Source organism: Myotis yumanensis, unplaced genomic scaffold (assembly GCF_028538775.1).
Source record: "Myotis yumanensis isolate MYYU_CA2020_CCGP unplaced genomic scaffold, mMyoYum1.0.hap1 SCAF_17, whole genome shotgun sequence".
NCBI lineage: Eukaryota > Metazoa > Chordata > Mammalia > Chiroptera > Vespertilionidae > Myotis > Myotis yumanensis.
The window spans coordinates 34,813,331-34,840,877 of record NW_027223768.1 but is presented as its reverse complement, the minus strand read 5'-3'; the positions used below and the strand labels follow the sequence as shown (position 1 = coordinate 34,840,877).

The 27,547-nt window shown below is 55.6% G+C and overlaps 1 protein-coding gene across 17 annotated transcripts in view; it reads left to right on the top strand.

Annotated features, from left to right (window-relative positions):
- The window catches only part of NFASC (neurofascin), a 178,695-nt gene extending 152,414 nt beyond the window's left edge, over positions 1–26,281 (top strand). For 7 of the 17 annotated variants that reach the window (XM_070397242.1, XM_070397241.1, XM_070397239.1 and 4 more), the window contains 3 exons: positions 14,008–14,139; positions 16,308–16,377; positions 19,779–26,281. In XM_070397242.1, coding sequence (XP_070253343.1) covers positions 14,008–14,139; positions 16,308–16,377; positions 19,779–20,010 — 434 coding nt within the window. In that variant the 3' untranslated portion in view covers positions 20,011–26,281. Of the gene's footprint in view, positions 1–184; positions 410–4,164; positions 4,330–5,505; positions 5,659–14,007; positions 14,140–16,307; positions 16,378–19,778 lie in introns of all 17 variants that reach the window. The other 10 variants (XM_070397228.1, XM_070397229.1, XM_070397232.1 and 7 more) reach the window with 3 other exon arrangements.
- Positions 26,282–27,547: the final 1,266 nt, after the last annotated feature.

Below are 27,547 nucleotides of genomic sequence, written 5' to 3'. Positions count from 1 at the left end.
CTGTCACATGGCTGTGTCCTCTCCCGGGGACCCGCGTGACCCAGTCCATCCGCACGCGAGGGGAGGCCGCTGATCCCCGCGCTCCATCCCGTCGTGGGGCTGCCTGCCTTGCACGCGGGGGCCGTGTGTCCAGGCGGCGACAGCCAAACCAACCAGACTCGGCTGTTTTACATTTTCCTCTCAGCTCCTCCCACGTGGCCCCCGACCACGGTGGGTGCCACGGGCGCCGTGAGCAGTACCGATGCTACTGCCACTGCTGCCGCCGCCGCCACCGAAGCCACAACAGTCCCCATCATCCCAACTGTCGCACCTACCACCATCGCCACCACCGTCGCCACAACTACCACCACCACTGCCGCCGCCACCATGGAGAGTCCTCCCACCACCGGGACTAAGACACATGAATCCGGTACTGCCCGTTGTCCACGCTCCCGTTCCTCTGCCCGCAGGCCTCCCAGACAGGAGGGGTCTGGGATGTGGTGGCCAGCACCGCCCTTCATTTCTACTTTGAAAACACACACAACTGGGTTTTCAGCCTGGTAGCCGAGTGGAACAGGGTACCCCTCGCCCTAGCCTCAGATCCCTGTCCTTTAACAGAGGGCTACGCTCCTCGGGCAGGATCCCCGGGTCCTAAATGGCAGGGGTCCCTCCAGCCATATGCCAAGCAGTCAGCTGAGGGCTGAGCGCTCCAGGAGGGAGAGAGTGTGGGGAAGGACAGGGGCCTGACACTGGACAGCTGTCCTGAGAAGGCTCCCTGCCCTGGCCATGTCACAGCCAGCCATGCAGCACGGAGGGCCGAGGAGCGGGCAGTGGCTGGCCATGCCAGGGGGCTGTTCCCAGAGCCCTGCTCTTCCCTGGCCCCTCTACCCCCAGGTCTCACTTACACTCTCTTCTAAAAAGTCAGAACTTCCAGGAAACGGTATTGCCCCAAGGTGCTCTGCTCTTCCCGCTCACACTCCCAGTGCCTCCACAGGTGCATATGGGGGGCGGGGGGGAGGGGGGGGGGAGGTTGGGGGGAACCACAGCCTCTCCGGAGGCCCTGGTAAGAATCGATCCCAGGCTGGCCTGCTAGGCCCGGATATGTGCTGTTCCCGCATCACAGAACCAGGCTGGCAGCTCTGTTCTTCCCACACGAGGGGACCCCTTGGGAATCAGGCAATATTTCTAAGAACTGAGCGTCAACACTCTTCTTACCACGGAGGGGAGGGCCTCTCGCTTGCAGAGCCCTCGGGCTGGCTGTAAAGTCATGTGATGCAGCCGGAAGGCTGGCGGGAAGCACCCAGAGCCTTCCCAGCAGCCGTTTTCTGGGCAATTCCCTTCCCCTCTGAGGCCTGCCTCCCACCTTGCCCACTTCTCTTGGCGTGAGCTGGAGGCCTGGTCCACGTGTGTTTTCTTTAATTACATGGAGCGATGTGAACTGTAAGCGGAGGCAAGTGGTTGGTAGCTGACATGTCCCCCAGACCTTGACAATGCTGACTCGCTTTAAAGGTGCAGGATCCAGAATTTAAACAGCATGCACTTTAGGAAATAGTTGGCTGAGGAGACACCTGCTAGGTTGTTAGAAGCTGCCACCAGAGTTTGGTGATGGATATTTTTGGAGACCCCCAGTGAGGTGTCTTTTGCATTAAAGTGGGGCTTCCCGTCCCACTTGAAAGCTTTGGGTTCACAGAATCGATACACAAGGATGAGGAAGGGAAGTGGGTCTCTCTGTCCAGCAGACCCTTTGCCTCTGGAAGGATGGGCCTTGCTGCCACACGGGACTCCTACTCCCCGACTTCTAACTGCCAGGGACGCTGCAGAGGGTCTGGCCATGCCCCCCCCCCTCCCCCGGCCATCTTATCCTTAGAGCCTGGGGACAGCCCTCAAGCGCCCTCACTCCCCTTAATGCAGCAGAAGGACTCTGATGTCCACGATTTGTAAAATAAATTCTCATCCTAATCATGTCTCTCATCTTAGGACCAAACGCTTACTTTTTTTTCGGGCTGAGATGGGACTCTGTATCGTCTCCTTCAGATTTCAAGGGATTCTCCCGAATTCTCACATTCTAGGCACCAGCAGAACAACCCATGCTCCACCTCCCTTACCTTCTTGTTTCGTTAGCAATCGATCGCTCTTCTTCTTGGTCTTTCTCTCTGAGCTTTTCAGTTCTGTAGTCGTCACCATCTGTTCTCTCTATATGGCCATACCTTCCTCTAGCTCCGTGGTCGGCAAACTGCGGCTCGAGAGTCACATGCGGCTCTTTGGCCCCTTGAGTGTGGCTCTTCCACAAAATACCACGTGTGGGCGCACGTACAGTGTGATGGAAACTTCGTGGCCCATGCGCAGAAGTCGGTTTTCTGCCTGGGCGAGTCTATTTTGAGGAAGTACTGTTGACTAATGAGTTTGCCGACCACTGCTCTAGCTAACACCTCTGAATTGTGTTGCTTTCCCATCCCTTGACCTTCTCCAATAGTGCTCCAATCTAATTGACCTTTAAGGCAGTGAGGTTTGAGGCAATGTTGTATCGGTGGCCAAACTGTTAAATCCAATTCTCTGGCTATTTCCAGGGCCCAGAGTGGAGGAGGAGGAAACTCAAGTCCCCTAATCATAATTCATTCCCACTAGCAAGAGCCATGAGATTCCGCGGAGCTGGGGTGGGGGTGGCCTAAAGCAGGCAGCACAAAGGAAACATCTGGAAGATAAATAGAGCCGCCTACCTTCTGCCCTCCCCCCATGGAGCGTGCCCAGTGGGGCCATCAGTGAAATCTCTTGCTTGGTCTCTCACCTGACATGAGTCCTATTCACCTGGGGCAGCCGGCAGCTGACAAGCTTGTAGTGGAGAAGGCACTTCTTTGCAGTGAACACCAGACCTTTTATCACTTCCCAGCCCTGCAGACTCAGTCACATGTCACACGGATAATGAATAAATGCATCACCCATGTGCTCTATGCATGTACTTTTGACAAGTGAGCTGGTGACAGGGCCCCCTTGCATGCCAATAAAATACACAGCAGCCCTACTTGTAAAGTCTTTGAAATACAAGGCTTCATGCTAGTTGCTCCACTATTAAATCTTTGCTCGGAAATGGGGTAAGCGCACTGCTGGGACTCTTGAAAAATGGTTATGTTTGACGATGAGCACCCTTCTCCTGTCCACAGGCTATGGTTTCAGACAGCACGATGGCTTGGATAAAGTAGCTCACAGGAACTAGATAATTAATGTCTCTGTGTTGCATGGAGATCCAGCTTCTAAGACTGTGGTGCTGAGAAGCCAACAGAGCAGGCTTCTTTGGGTGTCTGGACCACGGCGGGTTGGTTGTGAAGAAGGAGTTGCCTTTTCTTGGTCCCGCCTTGCCCACGAGAGAAGAGGAAGGGTTCAGACTATCTCTACTTGAGACCCCAAGTCCCCTTAGTCAACCTGAGGCCATTTTCCACAGAGTCCAGGGATTTGGTGACTAAGAATGACGCCAGGGGGCTCCTCAGACCAGTGTCACCTGTCTGGTTCCCACTCTCCTCCAGTTTTAGAAGCCCGTAAAGGTTTTCCCATTCTTGGTCCTGTCCTTCCTGCAAATCTCATCCTAACTCTTGAGTGACTTTGAAAGATACCCTCTCTCCTTCCTGTAGAGCAGTGGTTCTTAACCTTGGCTGCACATTAGAATCACCTGGGAATCTTTTTAAAATCCTGATGTCTGGGCCTCATCCTCCGGAAATGCTGTTTCTTTGTTACTAATGTTGTGGCCTCACCCCATAAGAAACAGAATTTCCGGAGGATGAGGCCCAGAAATCAGGATTTGAAAAAGATTCCCAGGTGATCCTAATGTGCAGCCAAGGTTGAGAACCGCTGCTGGAGAGCGAGCTGGAGGGAAAGAGATGGGCAGGCCTCTTCCCCTCCGTCTGGACTCCAGCCAACGTGCATTTTCCTGGCCCCTTTCTCTGCACCGCTCACATCCACGGCGGTGACCTGAAAAGGGAGTGAGCCGCCCCCTCTGTGTGGACACAGACAGTTTCCTGCCCTCCGTACATACGGGTCCTTCCGACTGCACCTGCTCGTACCTGGTTGGCATCCTCTGGCCTGGCCACCGAGGCTGCAGCTTAGAGCTCCGCCAGGCCCCGTGCACAGCCACTTCGGACTCTGCTCTTTCCTGGCTGCTCATGTCTGTCTGTCTGTTTGTCTCTCCATCTCCAGCGCTGCCTCCCTCCTCACCACTAACTCCTCTTCTAACCCGCCCTTCAGCCCCCGACGAGCAGTCCATATGGAACGTCACGGTGCACCCCAACAGTAAATGGGCCAACATCACCTGGAAGCACAATTTCGGGCCCGGAACTGACTTTGTGGTTGAGTACATTGACAGTAAGCATTGCTGTGCGGGTGGTGGCGGCGGCAGCGGCAGTGGCGGCGGCGGCGGGTAGTGTAGATGCCGTTAAAGAGGTTCCGGAACTCCCCAGGCCCGGAGGCCTTTCAGCCTGGCTTAATTGTGACAGTGAAGTTGATATGTGCTCAGATGGCAATGAGGTGGGAGGAGCAGGCTGAGGAGAAAGAAGGGGCTTCTGCAGTCATCAGTGGGGTGTAGGGTTGCATGTGCCGGGGAGGCTCTGGGGTAAGGGGCCCTCCATCCGCCTCCTGCCCAGGAAGAGGGTTCTGAAGGGCCTCCCAGACCTCACCTCTGCATGGATCTTCTTAGCTCCAAATCCATGTTTCCCGGTGTCTCCACGAGACAGGTGGGGCCGGTTCAGACTTGGGGTACAGCTGTGCTTTGCTCAGACGGATGCCAGTGGCCATAGTCAGACACAGACCAGGCTCATTAGTCTCAGGGAGCTGGCAGCCTGAGCCGAGGTGTTCCCACTGGGGACCCTGTGCAGGTCTGCTAAACTGCAGAGCCACCAGGATATCTGCCTCCTCTGGGTGAAGGCCCCTGTTTGGGGGGACGGGGGTCAGCCCACCATATAGGCCTCTATGGCATGTGCTTCAAGCACATAAGCCAACGAACCCGCTGGGCTGGCCACCTAAAGCTCTCTGAGGGAAAAACAAGCAACCCTTACTTCTCTGTGGTCAGAGGGGATTCACATCCATAGGATCCAGGATCCCGCTTTCGGACCATATTTTTTCAGCTTCCTACTACCACATCCACCCCACACCCCAGGTACCCGGGCACTCACTTCTCCTGAATTCTCCACACGGTGAGCTGCTCTCTGGCCCTCTGACCCTCTTCAGGACAACAGCACTGGCTGGTACCCTGAGAGATTGAGGAAGGAGGTCAGATATTTTAGTGTGTAGACTGTGGTGAGGAAGGAAACCCTCAGGAGAGGGGACAGGGTTCCCTGCTGAAGGGCCGTCGCATAGGAGTCAGCACTGTGTGGAGGGCTGGCGTCGGCGCTGCCTGGGGACCTCCCGGTCTGTGCAGTGGCCTGGCCCCACTGGCCCTGGCCCCTTCCCAGGCTTCTACCTTCGACAGGTGGCAGGAGCCTAGCACTGCCTCTCCAGCTCCTCATGCCTGGCCCTGGGCTGACTGAGGTTTCTGTTCCCCAGGCAACCATACGAAAAAAACTGTCCCTGTTAAGGCCCAGGCCCAGCCTATACAGCTGACAGACCTCTATCCCGGGATGACATACACATTGCGAGTTTATTCCCGGGACAACGAGGGCATCAGCAGTACCATCATCACCTTTATGACCAATACAGGTGAGAGGGGATCTGGCCCGGCCGTCCGCTGCCAGCATGGGCATTTCATTCTCATCCTCTCCTCTCGGGAAGAAGACCCTCGCCCCCATCCCCCACCTTGCATGGCCCGTCTCAGCTCTTACACTTTGCAGCTCCCGGCAAGACAGGAGGAGCCAAAAGTGCATGCACAGTGGAGAGGCAGCCGCGCTTCTGACCCTGTGGGGAGTCCAGGAAACAGACTGTGGGACGAGGCGCCACCTTTGTTTCCCTGTGCTCCAAACAAAAGGGCTCGCTTGGTCTCCGCGGTGGGTGTGGGGCTGCCGGAGTGTGCTATACCCTGTCCCGTGGGCACGAACGGGCTTGCTTCCTGCCCGTGGGATTAGGGGACAGGGTCCTCCAGCGGCCTTGACCCAGAACTCTCTCCAAGAACCGAACCAAGGGTCAGCATGTGTGTTATCGCCTTACCACTATCATCTGTTGTTAAACATTCCAAATGTGTTGGTGACCCAGGTTGTTTGGGTTCGTTTTGGTTTAATTTTGGCCCTAAGTTTGTTGTGGCTTAAAAGTGATTGGCCGTTTGTCCTGCTGGGGGCGGGGAAGACACTTCCCAGGATTAGGATCCTCCTGGCTGTAAAGGGGCTCCAGCCGGTGATGGAAAGCGGCATCATTGGGCCAAAGTGAGCAGGCCAACGGGGCTCAGGAAAGGGCACGAGGCGCAGACATCTCTGCGAGGCAGGTAGCTGGCAGTCTGGAGTCGTGAGGGCACTTGCTTGTCTGTTTGTGTATGTCTTTAAAATCAGACAGGCTGGTGGTACGCTAAGCCCTGATGGGGTTGGGGGAGGGGGGAGACAGAGATAAAAGGACCCGTCTCTGCCCCCAGGGATGCCCTAATCAGATGCAGGTTAGTAGACACAAGGACAGGGAAAAATTGCCACAATGATTTATATGAACCCTACGTTGCCTTAAATATTCATTACTCTTCCTGTGCCTGGCTGGCGAGGCTGTTCCTGGCAGCTTGCGTCTGTGGGTCACTGCCCATCTGTATCAATGTCTGGCTCCACCCTTTCCAGCCCGGTCTCTCCTGGTCTGGGTGTCCTGTCATCCTCCCTGTGTCTCCGCCTGTCCTGCATATGTTTGTGCCATCAAGACTCAGGGAGTCATCCTGGCCCATGTGGCTCAGTTGATTGAGCATCGTCCCAGCACCAGAAGGTTGCCGGTTCGATTCCCAGTCAGAGCATATACCCAGGTTGTGGGTTTGATCCCCGGTTGGGGTACATATGGGAGACAACCGGTTGATGTTTCTCACATCGATGTTTCTCTCTCTCTCGCTTCCTCTCTCTCTAAAATCAATGAAAAAATATATATATGTATGTATGTATATATATATATATATATATATATATATATATTTTTTTTTTTTTTTTTTTTTTTTAAAGAGCCAGGGAGTCTGAGAGTCCGGCTGTCGGCTTGACGCTAGCCAGGCCAACTCAGGCAGGATGTCTGGGAGCAGCCAGGCTGTCCTGGAGACAGACCAGGGAACTGGACAGTTGACCGAGTGGAGCAGGTGGCTGGACTCTGTCTGGCCCAGTCGGGGTCCCAAGCTGTTACCCACCAGCACATGCATTTATGTGGCTTCATTATGACACTGAGTCCTGCACAGAGGCAGGAAGCAAAGATGAGACTCGAGGATTGGGTTCTGTCCTAGGGATGCTGCAGACACCTGCGCAGCCTGCTTCAGAGTGAGGCTCTCCGTGCTGTGGGGGAGGGTTGGGAGAGCCAGAGGAAAGGACCAGGCCCTGTCCTCAGGGATGTCCCCGTCTGCTTTGGGTTATTAAACTCATAGGACAGAAAAAAAAAGATGATTGATAATCCACTTCTGAGCATTGACTCGGATGTTCGTTTCTCTTTTCCTGTGGTTAGCCGGAAGGGGCTGGTCCCGAAAGCTTGCTTTCAGAGCGAGTGAGGAACGCAGTACCTACACATTTCCCAGTGTCTCCCTTTAAGCTAGAGTTGGCAATGCAGGACCCTAGCTCTGAGCAGAGTGCTCACCCACCTTCCCTGGCCGGTTGGGAGTCACTCTGTGGAAATAACATGGAAAGAAAATACTGTCACTTTCTGAAGTTCGTGTGTGCCTGTGAGTGTGTCCAGGCCCTTCGAAAATACAGTGTTTCCTGCGGGTGGACTCCAGAGCCCAGTCCACAGTCCCCCAGGCGCCGGTGTCTCATCAAAGCGAGAGTTTGTGAGCATCTCTGGACCTGACTGCTGGTCACTTAGGCAACCGCAGGCCATCACTTTAGCCCACAGATTCACACATGCTCTGGTGGCTCAGGAAGGAGGTGGAGGAAGACCACTGGGGTGTGACAGCCTCCCTGATCCTCACCAGAAGATTCCACATGGGAAGTCAGTCATCTCCTTGAGCTCTTGAAGTCAAAGATGCCCGAGGGACTACCGACACACAGCCCTGGACTCTAAGAGACCAGTCAGCTCTTCCATCATGGGAGGCGCGGGGGGTGGGGGGGCAGCATGGGGTGAGGCAGCAGCGTGGAGGATGCTGATGGTGAGTCAGCAGGACAGACAGCATCCACCGCCGATGCCAGGGAAGGAGGGACATTCGGGCCCTAACTGTCGTCTGCCTCTCTCTGCGGTGTGTGGGAGAGCCCCAGGACAGGACGAGGTGGGAATGGAGAGGTGTAAGCCGATGCTTCGGTGAAAGCAGCCAAGTTGCATTTGAAGACAGTCCATCCCTGTTATATTTGTTCATCCATCCTTATTTCTGAAATACAATTCCCCTGCCGTCCTTGAGTGGCTGCCTTCTCTTCCGTGGCCAAACCAAACTCATCCCGGTTCGTTAGGAGTCATGGGAATGGTCTATCTTGCAGCTGACTTGCTCGTTCTGTGTGGGGTTGGAGGTGGTGTCTCCCCTGCGTGTGGTGTGGAAGACACAGAATATGGTCGCTGGTCCACAGTAAGGGGCACTGGGGCCTGTGTTGGCCGGGTGAAGCCCACCTTACCCCAGATCCCACTTGGTTTGGGTTTGTTTTTTCTAATGGAGATATTGTTGGCATATAACATTGATTACTTCGTTTTTTTGTATGTTTTTATTGATTAAAGTATTACATATGTGTCCTTATCTCCCCATTGTCCCCCCCCCCCCCACTCCCATTCATGCCCTCACCCCCCTGGTGTCTGTGTCCATTGGTTAGGCCTATATGCATGCATACAAGTCCTTTTGGTTGATCTCTCACCCTTACCCCCACGCTTCCCTACCTTCCCTCTGAGGTTTGAGCATCTGATCGATGCTTCTCAGTCTCTGAATCTGTTTTTGTTCATCAGTTTATGTTGTTCATTATAATCCGCAAATGAGTGAGATCATGTGATATTTACCTTTCTCTGACTGACTTATTTCACTTAGCATAATGCTCTCTAGTTCCATCCATGCTGTTGCAAATGGTAGGAGTTCCTTCCTTTTTACAGCAGCATAGTATTCCATTGTGTAGATGTACCACAGTTTTTTAATCCACTCATCTGCTGATGGGTACTTAGGCTGTTTCCAAATCTTAGCTATTGTAAATTGTGCTGCTATGAACATAGGGGTGCATATATCCTTTCTGATTGGTGTTTCTAAGTTTCTTGTGATTACTTAGTTTTAGGTGTACAACATAATGATCTGTTACATGTATACGTTGCATAATGACTACCACAATGTTTAATTAACGTCCATCACCACACATAGTTACAAAACCCACTTAGTTTTGAACAGCCTTCTGTGTCCAAACTTCATAGAAAATTCTTTGACCGTTTTCGTAAGGACTAAAAGTAACATTTGAACTTTGCAAGGTGAAGTCAGGAATGAAAAGCTGCATTTGCTTTCCACATTGCCCCTATGGCAGTGATGGCGAACCTATGACACGCGTGTCAGAGGTGACATGCGAACTCATTTTTTTTTTGGTTGATTTTTCTTTGTTAAATGACATTTAAATATATAAAATAAACATCAAAAATATAAGCCTTTGTTTTACTATGGTTGCAAATATCAAAAAATTTCTATATGTGACACGGCACCAGAGTTAAGTTAGGGTTTTTCAAAATGCTGACACGCCGAGCTCCAAAGGTTCGCCATCACTGCCCTCCGGCCACTTTCCCTGGAATTGTGACTTTTCTCCCCAGGGGAAGGGGGTCTTGTAGAGACGGCTCTCAGCGTGTATCCAAGCAAGCATCAGGACGATGGTGGAGCAAACAGGCGCTGCAGACATGCAAACCAGCTTCTCTGCAGAAGGTGGGGACCTCATCAAATGCAGGCGGAAGTGATTCCTTCATCCCAGCGCCCAGGCGTGGCTCACGGTCCAGCCAATATCCCTGTGACCCCTAGCAGTATCAGGGCAGAAACTAACGCCGTTCATCATATCATATTAGGGTTAAATTGGTCATTAATCAATAAGTAGTCACTGCCTACTTGTTATGTGATCAGCATCATGCTAAGTACTAAGTTCTTTGACCCCCCCCGTTCCCAAACTTTTCATAGTATCATTGGAAAGCAGGACCCAGGAAATACGGCAATTAAGTGTGACGTTGCCCGAAGTAAATGGAGTTCAGAGATTGGTGTTAGCTGGAAGAATGGGAGATTCCGGGAGGAGGGTAGAATGAAGGAGAGCAGGAGGGATGGCAGTGCAGATGCTCTCGGGCAGGGTGGGGAGACCGGAGCACTTGGAAGGCCAGGCCTCATGGGAGTGTCCTAGGAACATACAACACAATGGTCATCGGCTCCTCGGGATCTGACAGGCAGAGGGTGAGGGGACCCTCTGGAGTGGAGCAGTGAGGGGAATATGAGAGACACTTCGGAAGGAGAGATGATAGCCCTTAGAGAGAGAGAGAATGGTGAAGCCACTGGCAGAAGCAAGGAGCAGGGAGGGGCAGGAGACTCGTTGAATTTCAAGTAGATGGACCATTTAAGGAGCTGTTAGGAGGAAGTGCTGGGCTCATGGGGTGGAACTGGCTGGAAGGACAGTGAGAGATGAATAGAAGGATTGCCAGCGAAGGTGAGAGTCAAGGATGCAGGGGTAGGTTTGGGGAAGAGCCACCCCACGGTGGTAGGTGAAGCGACCAGCATAGAGGGACTTGAAGTTGGCTTGTTGGGGGTGGGAAAGGGGCTGGCAGGAACTGGAGACAAGGGAAGATTGAGTTTACCTATAAAAGGACAGTGCAGGAGCTGAGAGGCTTGGCAGGCTCCTCGGGGGTTTTTATTTTAAGATACAGGAAGCTTCAACTTACTTAGCAGCAGAAGGGAGGAGAGAGCAAAGAAGAGGAAATTGAAAATGTTAGAGTTTTCAGCAATCCTTTCAGGATTGAGCTGCCAAGGAAGTGAGGCCTGGGTCCCGCCGCTGAGGGGGGAGTCGCCCCAGAGGAAAGAGAGACAGCCCTGTCTGACACAGGAGAAGGGATGGTGGTGGAGGCAGAGATTTCACCGGCCTCCAGGGGGGAATAAGTGGGTCAGCGCTGACCGGGTTGGGGGTGATGTCAGGGGAACAGTTTGGGAGGAGCAGTGGGAGACGAGTAAAGGGATTGCCAGGCAGCAGTGAAGGCCCCGTTGACGCATGACACCGTGAATCTGAGATGGGCCTGGGTCTGCCTCTTCCTCCAGCAGGGTACATGGCAAGAGCAGAAAAATGCAGAAATGGCCAAGGAGACCCACAGCTGGAATTGAGTTGGTGCTGGAATGGGTGGCAAAAGGTAGGACAGAGGAGTTTGAAGTTAGCAGAGGCCCCAAAGGTAGGACAGAGGAGTTTGAAGTTAGCAGAGAGGGTGCGTGGGCTGAATGGAGGGGAGGAAGTGGTGGTGAATCGCGTGCCTCCTGTGTGTACAGCTCTGTCCTAGCACTGGGGAGACAGCACTGGACCCGACAGTCCCTTCTGCAAGGAGCTTACCTTCCAGGGGACAGATTAGAGCGGGAAAGAGCACAGACTGGGGTCACTTCTCAATGCTACCACTTACTGGCTCTGTGACCTTGAGTAGATCACTAACCTCAGGGTCTCAGTCCTCATCTATAATTAGGGATAATAATGCAAACCCACTTTATGGGGTGGTTGTGAGGGTTATATCAGAGAGTGTCGGGGGAAGTACTTAGAGCTTAGCCCACGGGAAGTGCTTACAAGTGGAAACCGTGAGTGATAGTAATATAGTAGCCCCTCCTTACCTGAAGCCAATTGCAATCTGGAAATATTACATTTCCCCAACCATCGGCAACGCCTGCTCCTGACATCCCACCATCCACATTGTCATGGCTCGATGCGCCAGGATCGCCCAAAGTAGATGACCCTCCTCCTAACCTGTTGTCAGGTCAGTAGAGCCTAATGTTAAGTCATTCCCCTCCGTCTCAAGGAGGCATTTACCATCTCACATCGTCACGAAAAAGGTGAGTGCAGTACAATAAGATACTTTGAGAGAGATCACATTCACATAACTTCTATTATAGTACGCTGCAATTGTTCTATTTATTAGTTGTCGTCAATGTCTTATTATGTATAATTTATAAATTAAGCTTTATCACAGGTTATGTATAGATAGGAAAAAACGTAGGGTTTGGTACTATCCACCGTTTTGGGCATCCACTGGGGGTCTTGGAACGCATCTCCTGCTGATAAGAGGGACTTGTGTGTGACTATCAAATGGTTATAAGTGCTGCGAAGAAGATAAGTTAGAGTTCTCCGTGTGCCTGGGTCAGGCGGAGGGACTTGCTTTAGCTGGAAGATGCAGGAAGGCCTTTCTGAGAAGATGACATTGGCACAGAGAGATCTGAAGACAGAGCAAAGGCCCTGGGCAGGAATGGGAGAGCCCGGTGTGGCTGGAGTATAGAGTGAGGAGAGCGTGGTAGGAACTAGGACTAGAGAGGAGGCCAGGGCCAGCTCCATGGGATCTGACGGGTCAGGATCAGGAATGGGATTTTCTCCAGTAATGAGACGTATTGGAGGCTAAGCAGGAGGCGATTTGACCCTATGGGGATATGGGGAAGGTCTCTCTGACACTGTGGGGTCGGCCTGTAGGAACAGGAGTGGAAGCAGGGATGGGAGTTTCCCCCACAGTGTGCATAGGTCAGGGTAATGAGCCATGTTCGATGGAACTCACCTGCTTCTCCCCTGGGCAGCCAGGGCTCAGAGGGCATGGCAGCAGTTGATTGTAGGTCTTCACCATTGATTGAGACCCTCTTGGCACAATGCCCTTGGCACAGTGCTGAGAAGACTGTTCTCAGCCCAAGAGGAGCAAAGGGTGCGGTTGCATCCAGGTACCTGCTGCACAGAGTAGCACTTGATAGACTTTGGAGCACTCTCCCTGCTCCCTGTGCTCCTCCCCAGGAGGCCCAGAGCCTGGGCTCTGACTCCACAGGCTCTCAGATCCTTCCTCTCCTCTGCATGTTGGTGTCCATGTAGGCTTCATCTCAGGAGGTATCGCTTTTGCTCTCCATTCCATAGAAAGGAGAATGGCCAGTGGCTCCTACCCAACCCGCACCCCCTCCTGAGCCCTAGCTGCAGCCATTGGGCCCTCAGGACATCATCACATGCCTGAACGCCTATCTTCCAGGCTCACCCACATGGGCCTCCAATCACACAGCAGTCTGTCCACTTGGAGACAGTCTCTACGTATTCCAGGCAGGGACAGAGGGAGACTCCCTGTCATAGGGGAAGGCAGGGGGTAAGTCACAGCTAGGGGGTGGAGGGGCGGTCTTCACGTGTGGAAGTGGTTTGGAGTGCGCTAAAAGCATGGCCCCAACCTCGCCGCCAGCCACCTGGGGTACCGATGCAAGACTGTCTTTGCTGTCAGGGAGCACGCAATCCGGTTGGGGAGACGTGAGAAAGCAAAGGTTTCCTGGCACTACACCCTGCCCAGACCCGCTGCTCTGGGCCTATGTTCTTATAAGGGGGGGTTGCATCGTGACCACGCCGTTCCCTGATGAGTGGTACCCAGGCTTCGTTTTCTCTCCCAGGCTCATTCATGGGAGTCGTACCTCTGTGGCCTGTCCGGGCCTATCCCTGGCCTCCCCTCAACCCCCGCCGGGCTGTGACCAGCATGTGGTTTGCACAAGTGCCACGCCTCGTCCTTAGGAAACCTCCCTTCCTAAAGGGCCTGCCGATCTTCTGCTGCTTATTCTGCTCCCTGACCCCCTTCCTTGGCCTCTTTTCCAACCTTTTGACCTTGGCTCCTTAATTATTTTTTCTTTGTCTCTGTATCGCATAGTGTGGGCCAGAGGGCTGCTAGCTGGTAGCATGAGGCTCTAGGAGTAACATCCCTGTGAAAGAGCTGAAGTTCTTTCCTCACCTCTCCCTCCTCACCTTCTCCCATGCGAGGTCCTTCACGTGTTTGCTTCTGGCCTCCCCGCAGCTTACACCAACAACCAGCCCGACATCGTCACCCAGGGCTGGTTCATCGGGCTCATGTGCGCCATCGCCCTCCTGGTGCTGATCCTGCTCATCGTCTGTTTCATCAAGAGGAGCCGTGGTGGCAAGTACCCAGGTAGGATGTGTCAGAGGAGGGGGTGGGGGGGCTGTTCGCAGTGAGCCTAGCCCTGGCCAAGAAAGAATCCTCTTGCCTGTTCTATGCATCTTAGACCTGCCAGAAAGCTCTTGAGGTAATTAAGTTGCTTGAATTGGGCGGATGGAGCCGTCCAGGCAGCTCCAGAGAGGGCATGGGAGGAACCCTGGTCCCTGTTAAGAATGACCCTCCTTCCCTTGACTCACCATCCATCTGCTCGGTAAATTGGCTTTTCTCAGACCGAATCTCATTAGAAACCTGTGTCCAAGAAGGAGGAGGCGAGGCATATGCTCTAACCGTGAGAGAGAGTGTAGTGAGGAGGGTCTGGACAGAGGCAGCACAGCCAGGAGAGAGGCTGCAGCGTTGGGCTCGGCGAGGACACCATTGCAGACACCCTAGCCCAGCCGTGGGCAAACTACGGCCCGTGGGCAAACTACGGCCCGTGGGCAAACTACGGCCCGCGGGCCGGATCCAGCCTGTTTGAAATGAATAAAACTAAAAAAAAAAAAAAAAAAAAAAAAAAAGACTGTACCCTTTTATGTAATGATGTTTACTTTGAATTTATATTAGTTCACACAAACACTCCATCCATGCTTTTGTTCCGGCCCTCCGGTCCAGTTTAAGAACCCATTGTGGCCCTCGAGTCAAAAAAGTTTGCCCACCCCTGCTCTAACAGGACAGCAGCTCCCACTGAGGAGTAGGCCGAGGCTGAGGGGCAGGACGCAATGACAGGGTCCCTCCTGGCCCTTCAAGGGCTTTGGGCTTCCCTAGAGGCCAAGGGGGCATTTCTCTTCTGTGGGCCTCAAGATCCTCCAGCCCAGATTAACCACGGTCAAGGACAAGGACCTCTGGCGTTCTTATTTCTGGAAATATTGTCTTCAAATGGGCCAGACAGCCCCCTGTCTGCGATGGATTGGGCAGGGTGACAGGAGTCAGGATAACGGGTGACCCTGAGAGTGAAAACCCTGCCCGGTTGCAGAGTGAAATTGACCCTTGCCCCCACAGCCCCGGTGGCCACACACACCCCATGCGCCCAGTGCCTCCTCGTCTCCTTCCTGGAGACCAAATCCTCCTCCAGGACCCACCTAAATTCAGAAAGCGGACACCTTCTTCTTCCCCTGCCCCCCTTACCCGCAGCCCCTGGGACTCGGAAGGGTTGTGCCTCTCCCTGAAGTGAGGAACGGGCAGGAAATCCTCATTCTTGTTCCGGTGAATGATGTTTTCTTTCACGCTGTGTGCTGTGCTGGGACTGTTCTTCTTCTGTAAGAGAGAAAGCCAGAGCTAGGGAGGTGGGCGGCCTGACTGCGTTCACGTCCCTGTTCCAAATGGAACCGGACCCCCTGAAGAACTCCTCAGGGAGAGGAAAGGGGCCCCTTAGAAAGCTGAGGGCACCAGGAGCCATGACACCTGGGCCCGCGTCTTCACTCTAGACTCACTTAGTTGCCAGTTTGTTATGTGACGTGTCCTTCCCTTCTCAACGCCTGTTTTCCTCCCCTCAAAAGGAGGTGATGATCCTTCTTTACACCCCAAAAAGGACAAATAGCCATTCCTTCATGACCTGCGGGGTGCTAAGGATTCTAGAAGGAAAGACATCCCCCCCTCAGGGACATGTCAGCGGGCGTAGGAGGAAGAGCACAGCACAGGACAGGGCCTTGGTGGATGTTTTCCAATCGCAGAGGCCAGGGAGGGAGCCACGCAAACACCTGAGGCCACGGCCCGCTCCGAGGAGCTTTGGAGAAGCACAGGGTGCCCCGCCCTCAAGGACAGAACTGGCGGTTCTGTCACAGGCATAGGAAACACACGCACATAACTACACACAGAGCAGGGTAAGGAAGGTGCCACAGAGAGGATTCCACGCATTTGGTGTTTAGGGAAGACCTCGGGGAGGGGTGTGGGGGGCCGGGGGGAGGAGCATTACTAGTAGTTGTGGGTGGAGATGTAAGGAAGCCCGTGGGGAGGAGGAGGAGGAGACAGAATCAACTTGGCAGCTGATTCAATGTGGAAGCAAGAACAAGGGAGGCATCGCTGGTGCCCTGTCGAAAGGGAGAATGGGTGCCCCAAAGATGGTGTCTCTGGCTCTGTGGTCAGGGCCCTGCAGAGAGACACACTCAGTCTTCATGTCTGTGTCTTTGCTTCTCTTACTGACCAAGTGCGAGAAAAGAAGGATGTTCCCCTTGGCCCCGAGGACCCCAAAGAAGAGGATGGCTCGTTTGACTACAGGTGGGTGGTCTCCTTGGCTCCTGTAGGCACGCAGTGCCCCCTGTCGGGTGGCTGCCCTCGCTGCCCTGAGCAGGCCCTGCCCTCAGCAGCTGGCGTGGCTGACGGGCCACTGGGCTGAGGTCGTCCCCCATCGCCCACTGGGCGGTCACCTGTCTCCGGCAGCACCTGCTCGTCCTGATTGTGCCGAACATGGCTGCCCCCACACTGCCCGACACACGTGCGCGGCCTTTTCTCATTCAGCTGCGCAGCTGAGATCACTCGGGCTCTTTACACGTGTTCCCAGCTTTTTACTCTGAAAACAAGCCCTGGGTCCTCTTTGCTATGAAGTGAGCCGGGCTCTCTGCTTCCTCTCTGCCTACACCCCATTCCAACCGGAAGATACTGTCCCGGGGAAGCTGGATTGTCCTAAAGGGTGGGCTAGGTGAGGGGTAAAGGGCATGGTGGTAGTGGAAGGGGTGTCCTAGCCTTTTCCTCAGGAACTTGAACAATATCTCTGGGCTTTAGGCTGAAATAGGCCTTAGAGAAGCATCTGGGTCAGCGACTGTCCCAACAGAGGACTGGGGCCCGGACTGAGCCGTGACCTGCCCAAGACTCACATTCGCCACTTGGTGAGCTAGTGGCAGAGCTGGGAGGCCAGGGGCCCAGCTCCCAGCTACGGCCATTGTCCGTCCCCATGCTCCTTCTCAGGTCTGGACAGGCCTTCGTATCTGGCTTAGCAGAGTGGCGGTCTGCCTGTTTTGATGGCGAGTGTATTTTGAGTTGAGGAACAGTGTGTGGAGGGTCATGCCCAGACCAAGGTGGGTGGGAGGAAATGCTCTCCTCAGAGCCCTCCTTCCCCACCCCACCCAGTCACTCTCCGGGGCCACGTCATCCCTGTCCTCCTCTGACCTCCTTATCCCTTCCTGGGCCTCTGCCACTCTGCCCATCCGCAGCCTGGCAAGCAGAGCAGATCAATGGGCAGCAGACTCACTGCCCACACTGGAGCCTGTCTGGCGGCTTACGGACCACGTCCAGCCAACATCCCGTAAGCCTCCCACAGGGCAGGCAGGTGAGGCCCCTCCTGACGGTCCTCAGGACCCTCAGGTCCCAAGGCTGTGGGGTGTTCTCTCCCCCAGACCCTCAGTGTAGCCACCGAGGAGGGGTGAGGCCCTCAAGCACCGGACCAGGCGGCCTGTGCTGGGAGAAGCTGTTTGCACAGGCACCGCTCCTCCCCTGGACGCCAAAGCTGGTGGGCAAAACCCCTGCCTCCTCCCCACCCACTCCTGCCCCGCCGACACTGAGGTTGGATACGCGTGCACGGACCGTGCACCCCCACGTGCACGCACACACACACCCCTCAGCTTTGGCTGGGAAGGGGGTGAGGTCTGCAGCATTCATCCTAGAGCCCCTACTGGGATGAGTCCAAGAGCCCTAAACTGGGAAAGGGCTGAAATGAAGACATCAGAGGAAAAGACAAGTTTCTAGGCGCACAGGCCCGGGGCAAAGGGAGCACCTCTCGCTGGGGCTCCCTCTGCCTCCTGCCCCCCCTCCCTTGTCTGTCTACCTGCCCTTGGAGACTTCTTGGAAGGTAGGCTGACAGGAGGCTGGAGCAGGGTCCCCCGTCATCCTGGCTTCTCTCATCTTCCCTTCGAGAGGTGTGTCCCTTCCAGACCTGGGTCGTCCTCCCTGCCTCCCACCGAGAGGGCATCCCTTTCCGGTCCAGTGGTCGCATTTACCTCGGGGCCTGGAATGCCCTCAAGTCACAGACACAATCCTCATGTTTCTGCGGGTGGGGGGTGAGCTCTGGGGAGGGAATGCATGTGAAAGAGCCTGGCAGTCAGGGTAAGGGGCCTGGTAACTAGAATCTAGTTGCTAGATGAAGTGCAGCCCAATTTATGAATCGCTTAATAAAACCAATTTAGATCTTCAAGTTTTTAAAAACTCTGCTAGGTCTCAAAAGGTGAGCTCCACTTCCCTCACTCGGCCCCTCTCCCGCAGCACGGCCTCAGAGAACACAGTGGGACTGTGAATGGGGCCGAGATCGCTCGATCACTCGTAGCATGGCGGGGAGTGGGCTGATAGCCTTCCACCTGCTAATGCCCAGCACCTCCGCTCTCACCCGCGCCTTCCCGACAGCTGCCTTCGCCCAGCACTGCTGTTAGAGGCCAGACCGTACTCCCCAAGATAATGGCCACTCCGCCTGTTTCCCGCACACCCAGGAAGGAGTGTTGAGTGTGGCCTGGGGACTGTGGAGGGGACGGTGTGTGTCTGCTCAGACCACCTGGCACCGCTATGGTCCCGCCTACCGGGACCCAGATCCTCATGGCTGGTCCCACTGCCTCCTGCCTGAGCGCCAGTTCCCCTCTGAAGCGCAGCCAGCAGCACCCAGCCACCCTCAGAGCCTAAAGGGCAGTTTCCCAGCCGGAGACGGGATGTGGTGCCTGAGCAGATGCTGGCCCACTCGGGTGCCTCACCTGCTGGGGGACCGCAGGCACAGTGGGCAGCTGCCCCCTCACCGCCAGCCCCCCAGCCCTCCCTGCACAAGAGGGGCCTCAGGGAGCTACAGGATGCCTTTGAGCCGTTTCTGGTCTCACCTGTCATCTGCATGTCACACCCTCTTTCACTTGCTAGGCCTGAAGCAACAGCATCTGTTTGTAGATAAATGAGAGAGAGACAGCGCTGAGAGAAACAACACCTGGGCTGAGAAGGGGAGGGGCAGCGCCAAGGTTTGTTTCTTTAAGGCCTGACCCTGGTTTTCTGTCAAGGGCAGAGCCTTTTCAGACTAAGCCACTCATCAGCCCTGGCCGGGTAGCTCAGTTGGTTAGCATCATCCTGATTCGCCAAGATTGCGGGTTCTATCCCCACTCGGGGCACATACAAGAGTCAGCCAATGAATGCATAAATAAGCGGAACAACAAACCTCTCTCTCTCTCTCTCTCTCTCTCTCTCTCTCAAGTCAATCAATAAAAAAGTTTAATAGTGATAAAAAAAACCGAAGTCACAAATCAAGAGTAAAACTAGTCCAACCCCTCTTGATGGAGAGGCTAAGAGAAGGGCTGACCCATCCTGACTCCCATCCGCCTGGTCTCCCAGCAGTTGGCTCTGCCTGCTCCCTCCCACCCCAGAGAGTGGCCCAGCCCCATGGAGAGGACCCCAGCCCAGGAGTCAAGTGTGGGCTCCTGCCCCGGCTCTGCACAACTTTCCCCCTCACTTGGAGAAGCTGCGTGGCCTCCGGGCCATCGTTTCCCGTTTGTAGAACTGGCTGGATGGGGAGGGCTGGACTGGTGGTCCCTGAGGACCTGTCCCCTCGGAGCTGTGTAGCCCATCGTGCCTCTGCGTGGCAAGAGGCCAGCCCTGCCCCGCCCCAGGCGTGGGCAGCACGGGGCCGGGCCAGCTCTGATTCTCTGTCTCTCTCCGGCCAGTGACGAGGACAACAAGCCGCTGCAGGCGAGCCAGACGTCGCTGGACGGCACCATCAAGCAGCAGGAGAGTGACGACAGCCTGGTGGACTATGGCGAGGGCGGCGAGGGGCAGTTCAACGAGGACGGCTCCTTCATCGGCCAGTACACGGTCAAAAAGGACAAGGAGGAGACTGAAGGCAACGAGAGCTCGGAGGCCACATCGCCCGTCAACGCCATCTACTCTCTGGCCTAGCGGAGCCCGGGCACAGCCACTGCTTTCCAAGTTGGGGGAGAGGCGCGGGGGCGACCGAGCTACCGCCACCTTCGTGGACAGGGTACAGGGTGGGGGGCTGCCAAGCTGTGAGGACCACTGACCACCCAGCCAACCATAAGCCCTTCCCAGTGACCCACACGCCAGGTGCCATGGGTGGGGGAGAGCCCGAGCCATGGCCGAGCTCAGCTGGAGGGCACCCGGGCCCCTGCTCAGCCTCACAGCCACCCTGAGCCTTCCCCCCGACACTGCCTGCCCTTGACCTCAGCATACACTCACCACTTCCTGTCGGTTCTGGTACTTGTCATTGCCTTTGTTTTGCTTTAAGCATCTTCCCCTTCAGACCCAATGTCTCCACTTTCCCTTCCTTCTGAAGTATCCCTGGGAAGAGAAAGAATAGGTGGATTCTCTCTCCCCTCCATCCTCTCCCCCCCCCCCCCCCCCCCCCCCGCAAAAAACCTGCAACGATGGGTTAAAAAAGCTTTGGTCCATAAAAGAACATACAGAAAAGCTGCAGTATTCAACCGCGTGGGGCCAGTGATTTCAAAGGATGCCTTTCTCGCCGTATGCCTCCCCCTGCCCACAACCCATCGCCTCGGCCTTGTCTGTTGCTGAGCTGGGCTTGGCTCCTTTCTGGAAAAATGACAGTATTTTTGGCAGGGAGAGGGCGGACAGGGCTTCTTGCCTGGCTCTGGCTCAGCTGGGAGGTGGGCTACCTCTTGCTCCTCCCTGTGACCCTGCCCGATCCTCCAGAGTGTCCGGGACAAGAGCCGCACTGACTGGTGCAGGAGTGTGAGGCGCAGGAGCGGGCCCTGGTGCAAAGTTCAACTCCAGTGACTTGGGACCTCAAGCAGCAGAAAAGCAGGCACCCGGCCCCTGGGGAGCTGTGCTCACCTCGAGAGAGGAGAACGGGACTGGGTTTGGACTCCTTCCTCCCCATCAGGGACACCCAGGACTAGGCGTGAGGGCCACGCCCACTGTATCCCAGAGGAGAGGGTGCCCCCCACCTGGCCAGGGTCTGCGCCGCGCCCTCCAGGAGATGGGACCTTGTGGTGCGGAAGCTTGGCTGGGGTGTCTGGGGGTGTAAAGCACTGCTCCCCCTTCACCTCTGCAGGTGTCATTGTTTCGGTCGGTTCTCTGTAACATCGCAACTGTGCAGACGGGGCCCTGCTGCCCCCAGACCAGCTGGTGTCCTTCCCGTAGGGTGTTTGCCTATCGGCACCCTGAGGGACAGCACCCGAGCCGTGCTGTGAAGCCTGGCCTGGAGGATTCGGCGCGCCTCTCTTCGTATGCCTTATGCAACTCCCATGTCCCTGCAGCCCCGGGCGCCAGCCCTCCCTGCAAGCCGCAAGCCTCCAGCAAGGCCTGTTCTGCAAGCATCACAGCAGACGCAGAAGCAACCACTTCACACGTGCCCTGCGAGCCATGGCCCAGAGGGGACCTTCGCAGACCTGCCTGCAGTGCTCAGAGACCGAAGGCACGGCCTTCGTCCACCCCACTAACCCGCTCTCAAAACCAAAGGTACCTGGTCTCAGAGGAGAGAGAGCTTGAGCCTGAGAGGAATCTTTAGCTGTCGCTGCAGCCAGCGTCGGGTTCAGGAGGGGGACGCTGACCCTGTGATGGGCCACCTGCCGCAGACACAGCCTCTGAGTTGAGCCTCTAGCTGCTGGCCAGGGACCTGGGCAGGAACAGGGCTGTGCCCTTCGGAGACTTTATTGAAGCAGCATTTGCCACGTGTATAAGCCGCAAAGGTATTAGCTGTGCCTGCCCACAGACACACACACTCTGTCTGCAGGTAAGAAACCAGAGCCCAGAGCTGGGCCAGTTGTTTGTTTGAACCTGAGAACCACGGGCAGGTTTGCTACCTAGAAGCCCCAGGGGCAGCTCTCTCTCTTGGCGACCAGAACAGGGTGAATAGCAGGGGGCTGAGGAGTGAGCTCAGGGGTCCCCTCCCCTGGCCTCCCTCTGACACCTGCCTGGACACAGCCGGGTACTCCTGCAGCCTGGGCCCCCGGCCCCTGCAGGGAGTGCCGGGGAAGAGTGCCTGTGGCCTGAATGAAAGGACCGGCCTTTTCAGAAAACACTGTGTCAGCAAGATAGTTTCTCAGGCCCTGCGTCCATATTGCACCACACACACTAATGAACTGACTGCACCGGAAACAGTCTCCTAGGGCAAGCAGGACTGTGGGAAGTCATCGGGCCCATGCCCCTGCTTCTACAAAGCCTGCTGCACAGCTGATGGCCACGGAAGGGCCCCCGCTACCCCTGGGTCTTGGGGAGCAGTGGTTCCTCAGCCTGTCTTCACTCCTCGTTTACATCCCGCTTGGCTCTGTACTACCCCTCGCCCACACCACCATGCCATCATGGCAGCAAGAGCAAACCTGGGCCTGGAGAACCAAGTTTTCCCCAAGCACAGGTGGCAGGTGCTTAGAGAGAGATGTGGGTTAGGGTTAGGGTTAGGGAGGCAGCCCTTCCAGGGAGAAGAAAGTCCTTTTTTCACAGCACGGTGCCAGAATCCACCCAGCTCAGCAGGAAAAAAGTATTGTCCCCACTCCCTGCCAGCCAGGGCTCTCAAACAGTCACCCCAAAACACCCAACCACCATGCCGGGAGAGGGCGATACCATTGGTGCTTCGGCCTGTCTGGCTGGGGGGCCCAGAGTGGGGAGAAGTGTAGGTCATCTCGCAGTGACTACAAGTTTATTGCCTGTGCTGCGATGATCGCTCAGCATATACTTTTTTATGTTTTTATTGATTTTGAGAGAGAGAGGACAGGAGAGAGAGATCCATCAATCAGCTGCCTCCTGCACACCCCCCCACTGGGGATCTAGCCTACAACCTGGGCATGTGCCCTGACCGGGAATCAAACCGGCCACTCTCGGTGCATGGGACAACGCTCAACCAACTGAGCCACACTGGCCAGGGCTCAGCATATCCTCTTTTTTTTAAATATATTTTATTGATTTTTTTACAGAGAGGAAGGGAGAGGGCTAGAGAGTTAGAAACATCGATGAGAGAGAAACATCGATCAGCTGCCTCCAGCATACCCCCTACTGGGGCTGTGCCCGCAACCCAGGCACATGCCCTTGACTGGAATCGAACCTGGGACCCTTCAGTCCGCAGGTTGACGCTCTATCCACTGAGCCAGACCGGTTAGGGCTCAGCATATCCTCTTGAACATCGGCTATGAGCTGGGCTCTGAGCCGTGAATACCGTGGTGAAGTCAGGTGTGGCCCCTGCCTTCTCAGGGCTGCCGGCCAGTGTCCGGTGAGCATCCTGCCGTAGGGCCAGGGGACGGCTGCCCCCACCCCCGGCCTAGCTTGGGACAGAATGGCATTGCTTGGGAGCCCTCTGAGCGTGTGAGCTGCCAATGGCCCAGGCTCGAAGGGAGAAGCTTTAGAGAGAGAACTTGGTCTGCAAGGCTGGGCAAGACAGGGCATCAAACCCCCGGGGCAGCTGAGGAGCAGCCCGCCTCCTGGGCTCTGCCCCTCGGGCAAGTGTATTGGTGCCTCGGTCTCCCCTCGTCAGTCCCCCGGTGAATACCTCTCCCTACAGGGGGGCGTGGGCCCACCTGGGGAGCAAGGAGGCCAGTGTCGGGGGAGCATCCGCTGTAGGGCCAGGGGACAGCTGCCCCCCACCTTGCCTGGCTCCTGGAGAATGGGACCTGGCTTTTGAGGAGAGGGCTGAGTTTAAGCCAAAGGGACAACCAGACTGGCTCCTTGCCTTGTCCACCGCCTCTGCCTGCGGGGTTGGACGTATCGGGTCCACTCCCTTCCTGGCCAGCCCCAAGGTCCAGAGCAGGTTCCACCCGCCTGAGCGGCAGCCGGTGCCCACACTGCCCGCCCTGCGAGGGGTGTCCGCTGCCTGGCAGCTAGTTTCATCGTTTCCCTGAGCAGTTGGCCTTAGCAAAGGGGTGGAAACAGACCCAGGCGTATCTGTGGGCTTCCCAGCTAAGGGACTGCTCCCCCACCCCCACCCAGCACCCGCACAGGGGCGCACCCTCACATGGACACGCTGCAGACCGAGGCCACATGGCCGGCAGCTCCTCGGGAAGAACGATGCGGATTATGACATCGTGTCGGAGAGGCGGGGTCCACACCCAGGCCCGAGTGAGACGAGATGTGAAGGGCTGTGAGGGGTGCAGTGTGCGATTTGGGGCAGAAGGAAGGCTGAGCAGGCCGGGCCCCCTCTGGGCCACTGCAGAGGGCAAAACCAAGCGAGAACAAGTCTGATGCAAAGGAGAGCGAGCCTGCCCCAGGCACAGCACAGACAGTGGCCCTTTAAGGCACTGAGAGCCCTTCGCAAGGTCAGAGCCAAGTCTCAGAGGTTGCAAACAGCGTCACTGGCGGGGTGGGGCCTTGACCTGCCGTTGCCTGTCTTTGCGAGACTGCTTCCCTCACACTGAAGAGGTGAGGTTCCTTGGGCTCTGGCCAGCAGGGGCTGGTGCCAGGGCACCACCTCTCAGGGGGGAGGGTGGCAAGTGCCTGCAACATGGGCACAGAGCACTCCCCGCTCATGACACCGTGATCACTAATCCAGGGGGCCCTGCCCAACACTGTCAGGTCCACTAGAAAGAAAACGCCACACAGATCCTGGCTGAGCTTTGCACGGTGACTTAGGAGTAGCATGCAGGAGTGTCTGGGTTTTGTCTTGTTTTTTAATCAGAGTCAAACAAGTGAAACAGCTTCAAATGACAGGAGACTCGGTGTCCTGGGCAGAGCCCAGCTCCTGGGCCGCCCGCAGCCTGAGCAGCCCACACAGCCCACGCCAGAGCAGCACCTCCCTCCCCTCCCCTCCCCTCCCCTCACAAGCAGGCTGTCCTGAGACAGGGTCAGAGGTGGATCCGAGAGAGAGGCGATGACCCTCCAGGGAAGCCACAGCCCCCACCAACCAGTGTCTCAAGACACACCCCAAACCAGTGCCCCTCCGCCAGTAAGTTAGTATTAAATTGTGTTTTGGAATAAGGGTGGACATGAAATAGGTTCAGCGGCACCCAGCGCAGGATGGGGCTCGGATCTCTGAGTGTGAGGGCATCAGAGCTGATCTCATTGAAATGACTCAGCGTACAGACAAGGACACTAACACCCAGGGAGGGAAAAGGGTTTGCCCAGGACCACACAGCCAGTAATCAAGGTGCGGTCAGGGCCTGAGCTCGGGCCCTCGGGCTCCCTGTCCAGTGTTCTTGCAACTCCCCCAGCTGCCTCCTTGGAAACAGCGGTGTTACTTAGCTCCGCCCTGCTGGTCACCCTCTGTACCCCTCTCCACTTCTCCCACAGCCCCCACAGGGAAAGACACAAAGGGTCTTTCTGAGTCCGAGACCAGTCCGTGTGAGCCAGCCTGTGGAGTGGAGGGCAGACCCGGGCCGGGAGAAGGGTGACGAGGTGGCTGGCATTTGTCACTGTGAAGCCCGGACTTGCCTCTTGCTCGTAGCACATCGACCCCCCGCACGCTGTGTCCCTCGGAAGTGAGGGTGTCAAGGGCTCTGTCCACCCCACCCTTGGCCTCGAGGTGCCACCGGGCAGCAGGGCCCTGGGACGCTCTGCCACCCTGGGGTGGGCTGGGCTGCAGCACATGTGAAGACTTCAGCGAAGCAATAAACACAAAATCTGGGAAAGGGAATCCAGAATTTTGTGCACTCTCTTTTCTCCCCCAAAAATGATGCAGGTCAGATGACCCCGCCCCACTCTTTTCTGATCCTCAAATGCAACATCTCCAGTCAGTGTTGTCCCTCCACCCGGCTTCCAGCTCTTTGCCAACTTCACACCCCTCTGAGCTGAGCATCAGTCGCCAGGGATGTGGCCGCCTTCTGTCCTGGTCCCACCTCCGACCCAACCCGCGCCAGACCCTCCCAGTTCGTTCCTTTCGGCGGGAAAATGTTTCCCCGATGTCTCCATCCCTCCTCACACGCACACGCCCACCAACTGTCTGGTCTTTTTTCCCTGGGTTAAATATCTAACTCGCCGCGGCAGACCTTGTTTTAACCCCTCTCACATCGCGTTCTTTCCTCTCTGTGAGTTACTTTGCATTAACCCACCCTGTCAGCGACAGATGCGACCGAGGGTGTCTGACACACACGGCCTTGAGCAGGGAAGACGCCTGGGCCACGGAGGACCGTCTAATACACGGACTTATAAACTGACTGCATGAGCAACGAAAAGGCCAAATTATCAGAGTTTTTTTTTGAATCACTGTAAAAAAACTGATTTCTTTTGTATAGAGAACACTAAACATATAATAAAAGTTGTTCAAAACGGACCCTGGCCGCCCTGTGTTCGTTTTCCTTCGAGGGTGGGAGGGGGGTGTCAGGGGGTTGATCATAGGAACAGATCGGAGGGTTTCTCATGGGCACTGTCTGGAATTCTGTGACCCCAGCCCCACCTTGAACTGGGTCTTATCCAAATATACTGGCGCGGTTTGTTTTAAGCAGAGTGACTGAATGTGTCCGGCACGGAGACACGGACTCAATACGACTTCACATGCGCGCAGGCACCGTGGAGGAGGGGCTGTGTAGGGGGTTGGAGGAGAGAATCGCGCAAAGCCGCCCCTCCTCCTGCACCCCTGCCCGCAGATGGGAGAACACCAGCGTATGCCCCGCACTGAGCCGGGCGCAGACGGCATTTCATATCGCTGAGTAATTAAAACTGCTTAACCAGTTAACTGCCCCGCGTCCAAAATGGGAACCATCCCCACGCGCCACGATATTTTCAATTTAATTTTAAAAAATCAATTTGCAGTGAATATTATAAAAATAAATATGTTACAGTTCGGGTGTTTTTGAATATTTTCAGCTGAAAATTCTCACGAAAAATGATTTTAAAGTTGGTCAGGGCTGCCGCTTAGGGGAAACATTTGTTTTTTATAGACGCGCATGGCGTGTGGGGAAGGTCCGCCGCTTGCATCTACAGATGCTCGTGGCGTCCAATAGCTTAAAACAGGCCAATAGACTCAAAGGAATCTCGATCAACAAACAAATAGAAAAGCAGGGGAAAGAGGCTGGTGGTTGAGGGGCCCTGCTCACCTTTCACTGCGTCTCTGCCTTGAAGGCGCGGAGCCTGTCGTGTGCGAATTCTCACTGAGGAGTGGCTGGAGAGCATCACCCAGGCAGGACGCATGGCGAGGGGCCCAGACAATGTGACTGCCTCCCTCTCCATGGCCTCCCTGCCTCAGAGAGATGTGGGGCGAACGAGTGGTCAGGGCTGGGAGGTGGTTCTGCTCAGGTGGAAAGATCATTGTTTACAGGCAGTATGGGGGAGGAAGGGGCAAAAGGATTTCCCTGAAAATGCAGACCCAAGTCTCTTGGATAAAAAACTGCCAAGTAACTATCCAGCCCACCTGTTTACTTTCCCTTCAACTTTCCTCAGAACAGAGAGACAACCGGGGAACTTACATGCATAGCCCGTGGACACAGACAGCAATGTGGTGAAGGGTGGGAGGGGCGGGTGCAGGGAGTCAATGAAGATAAAAAACAAAGGGGACATCTGTAAGACTTTCAACAATAAAGACAAAAATAATTTTTAAATC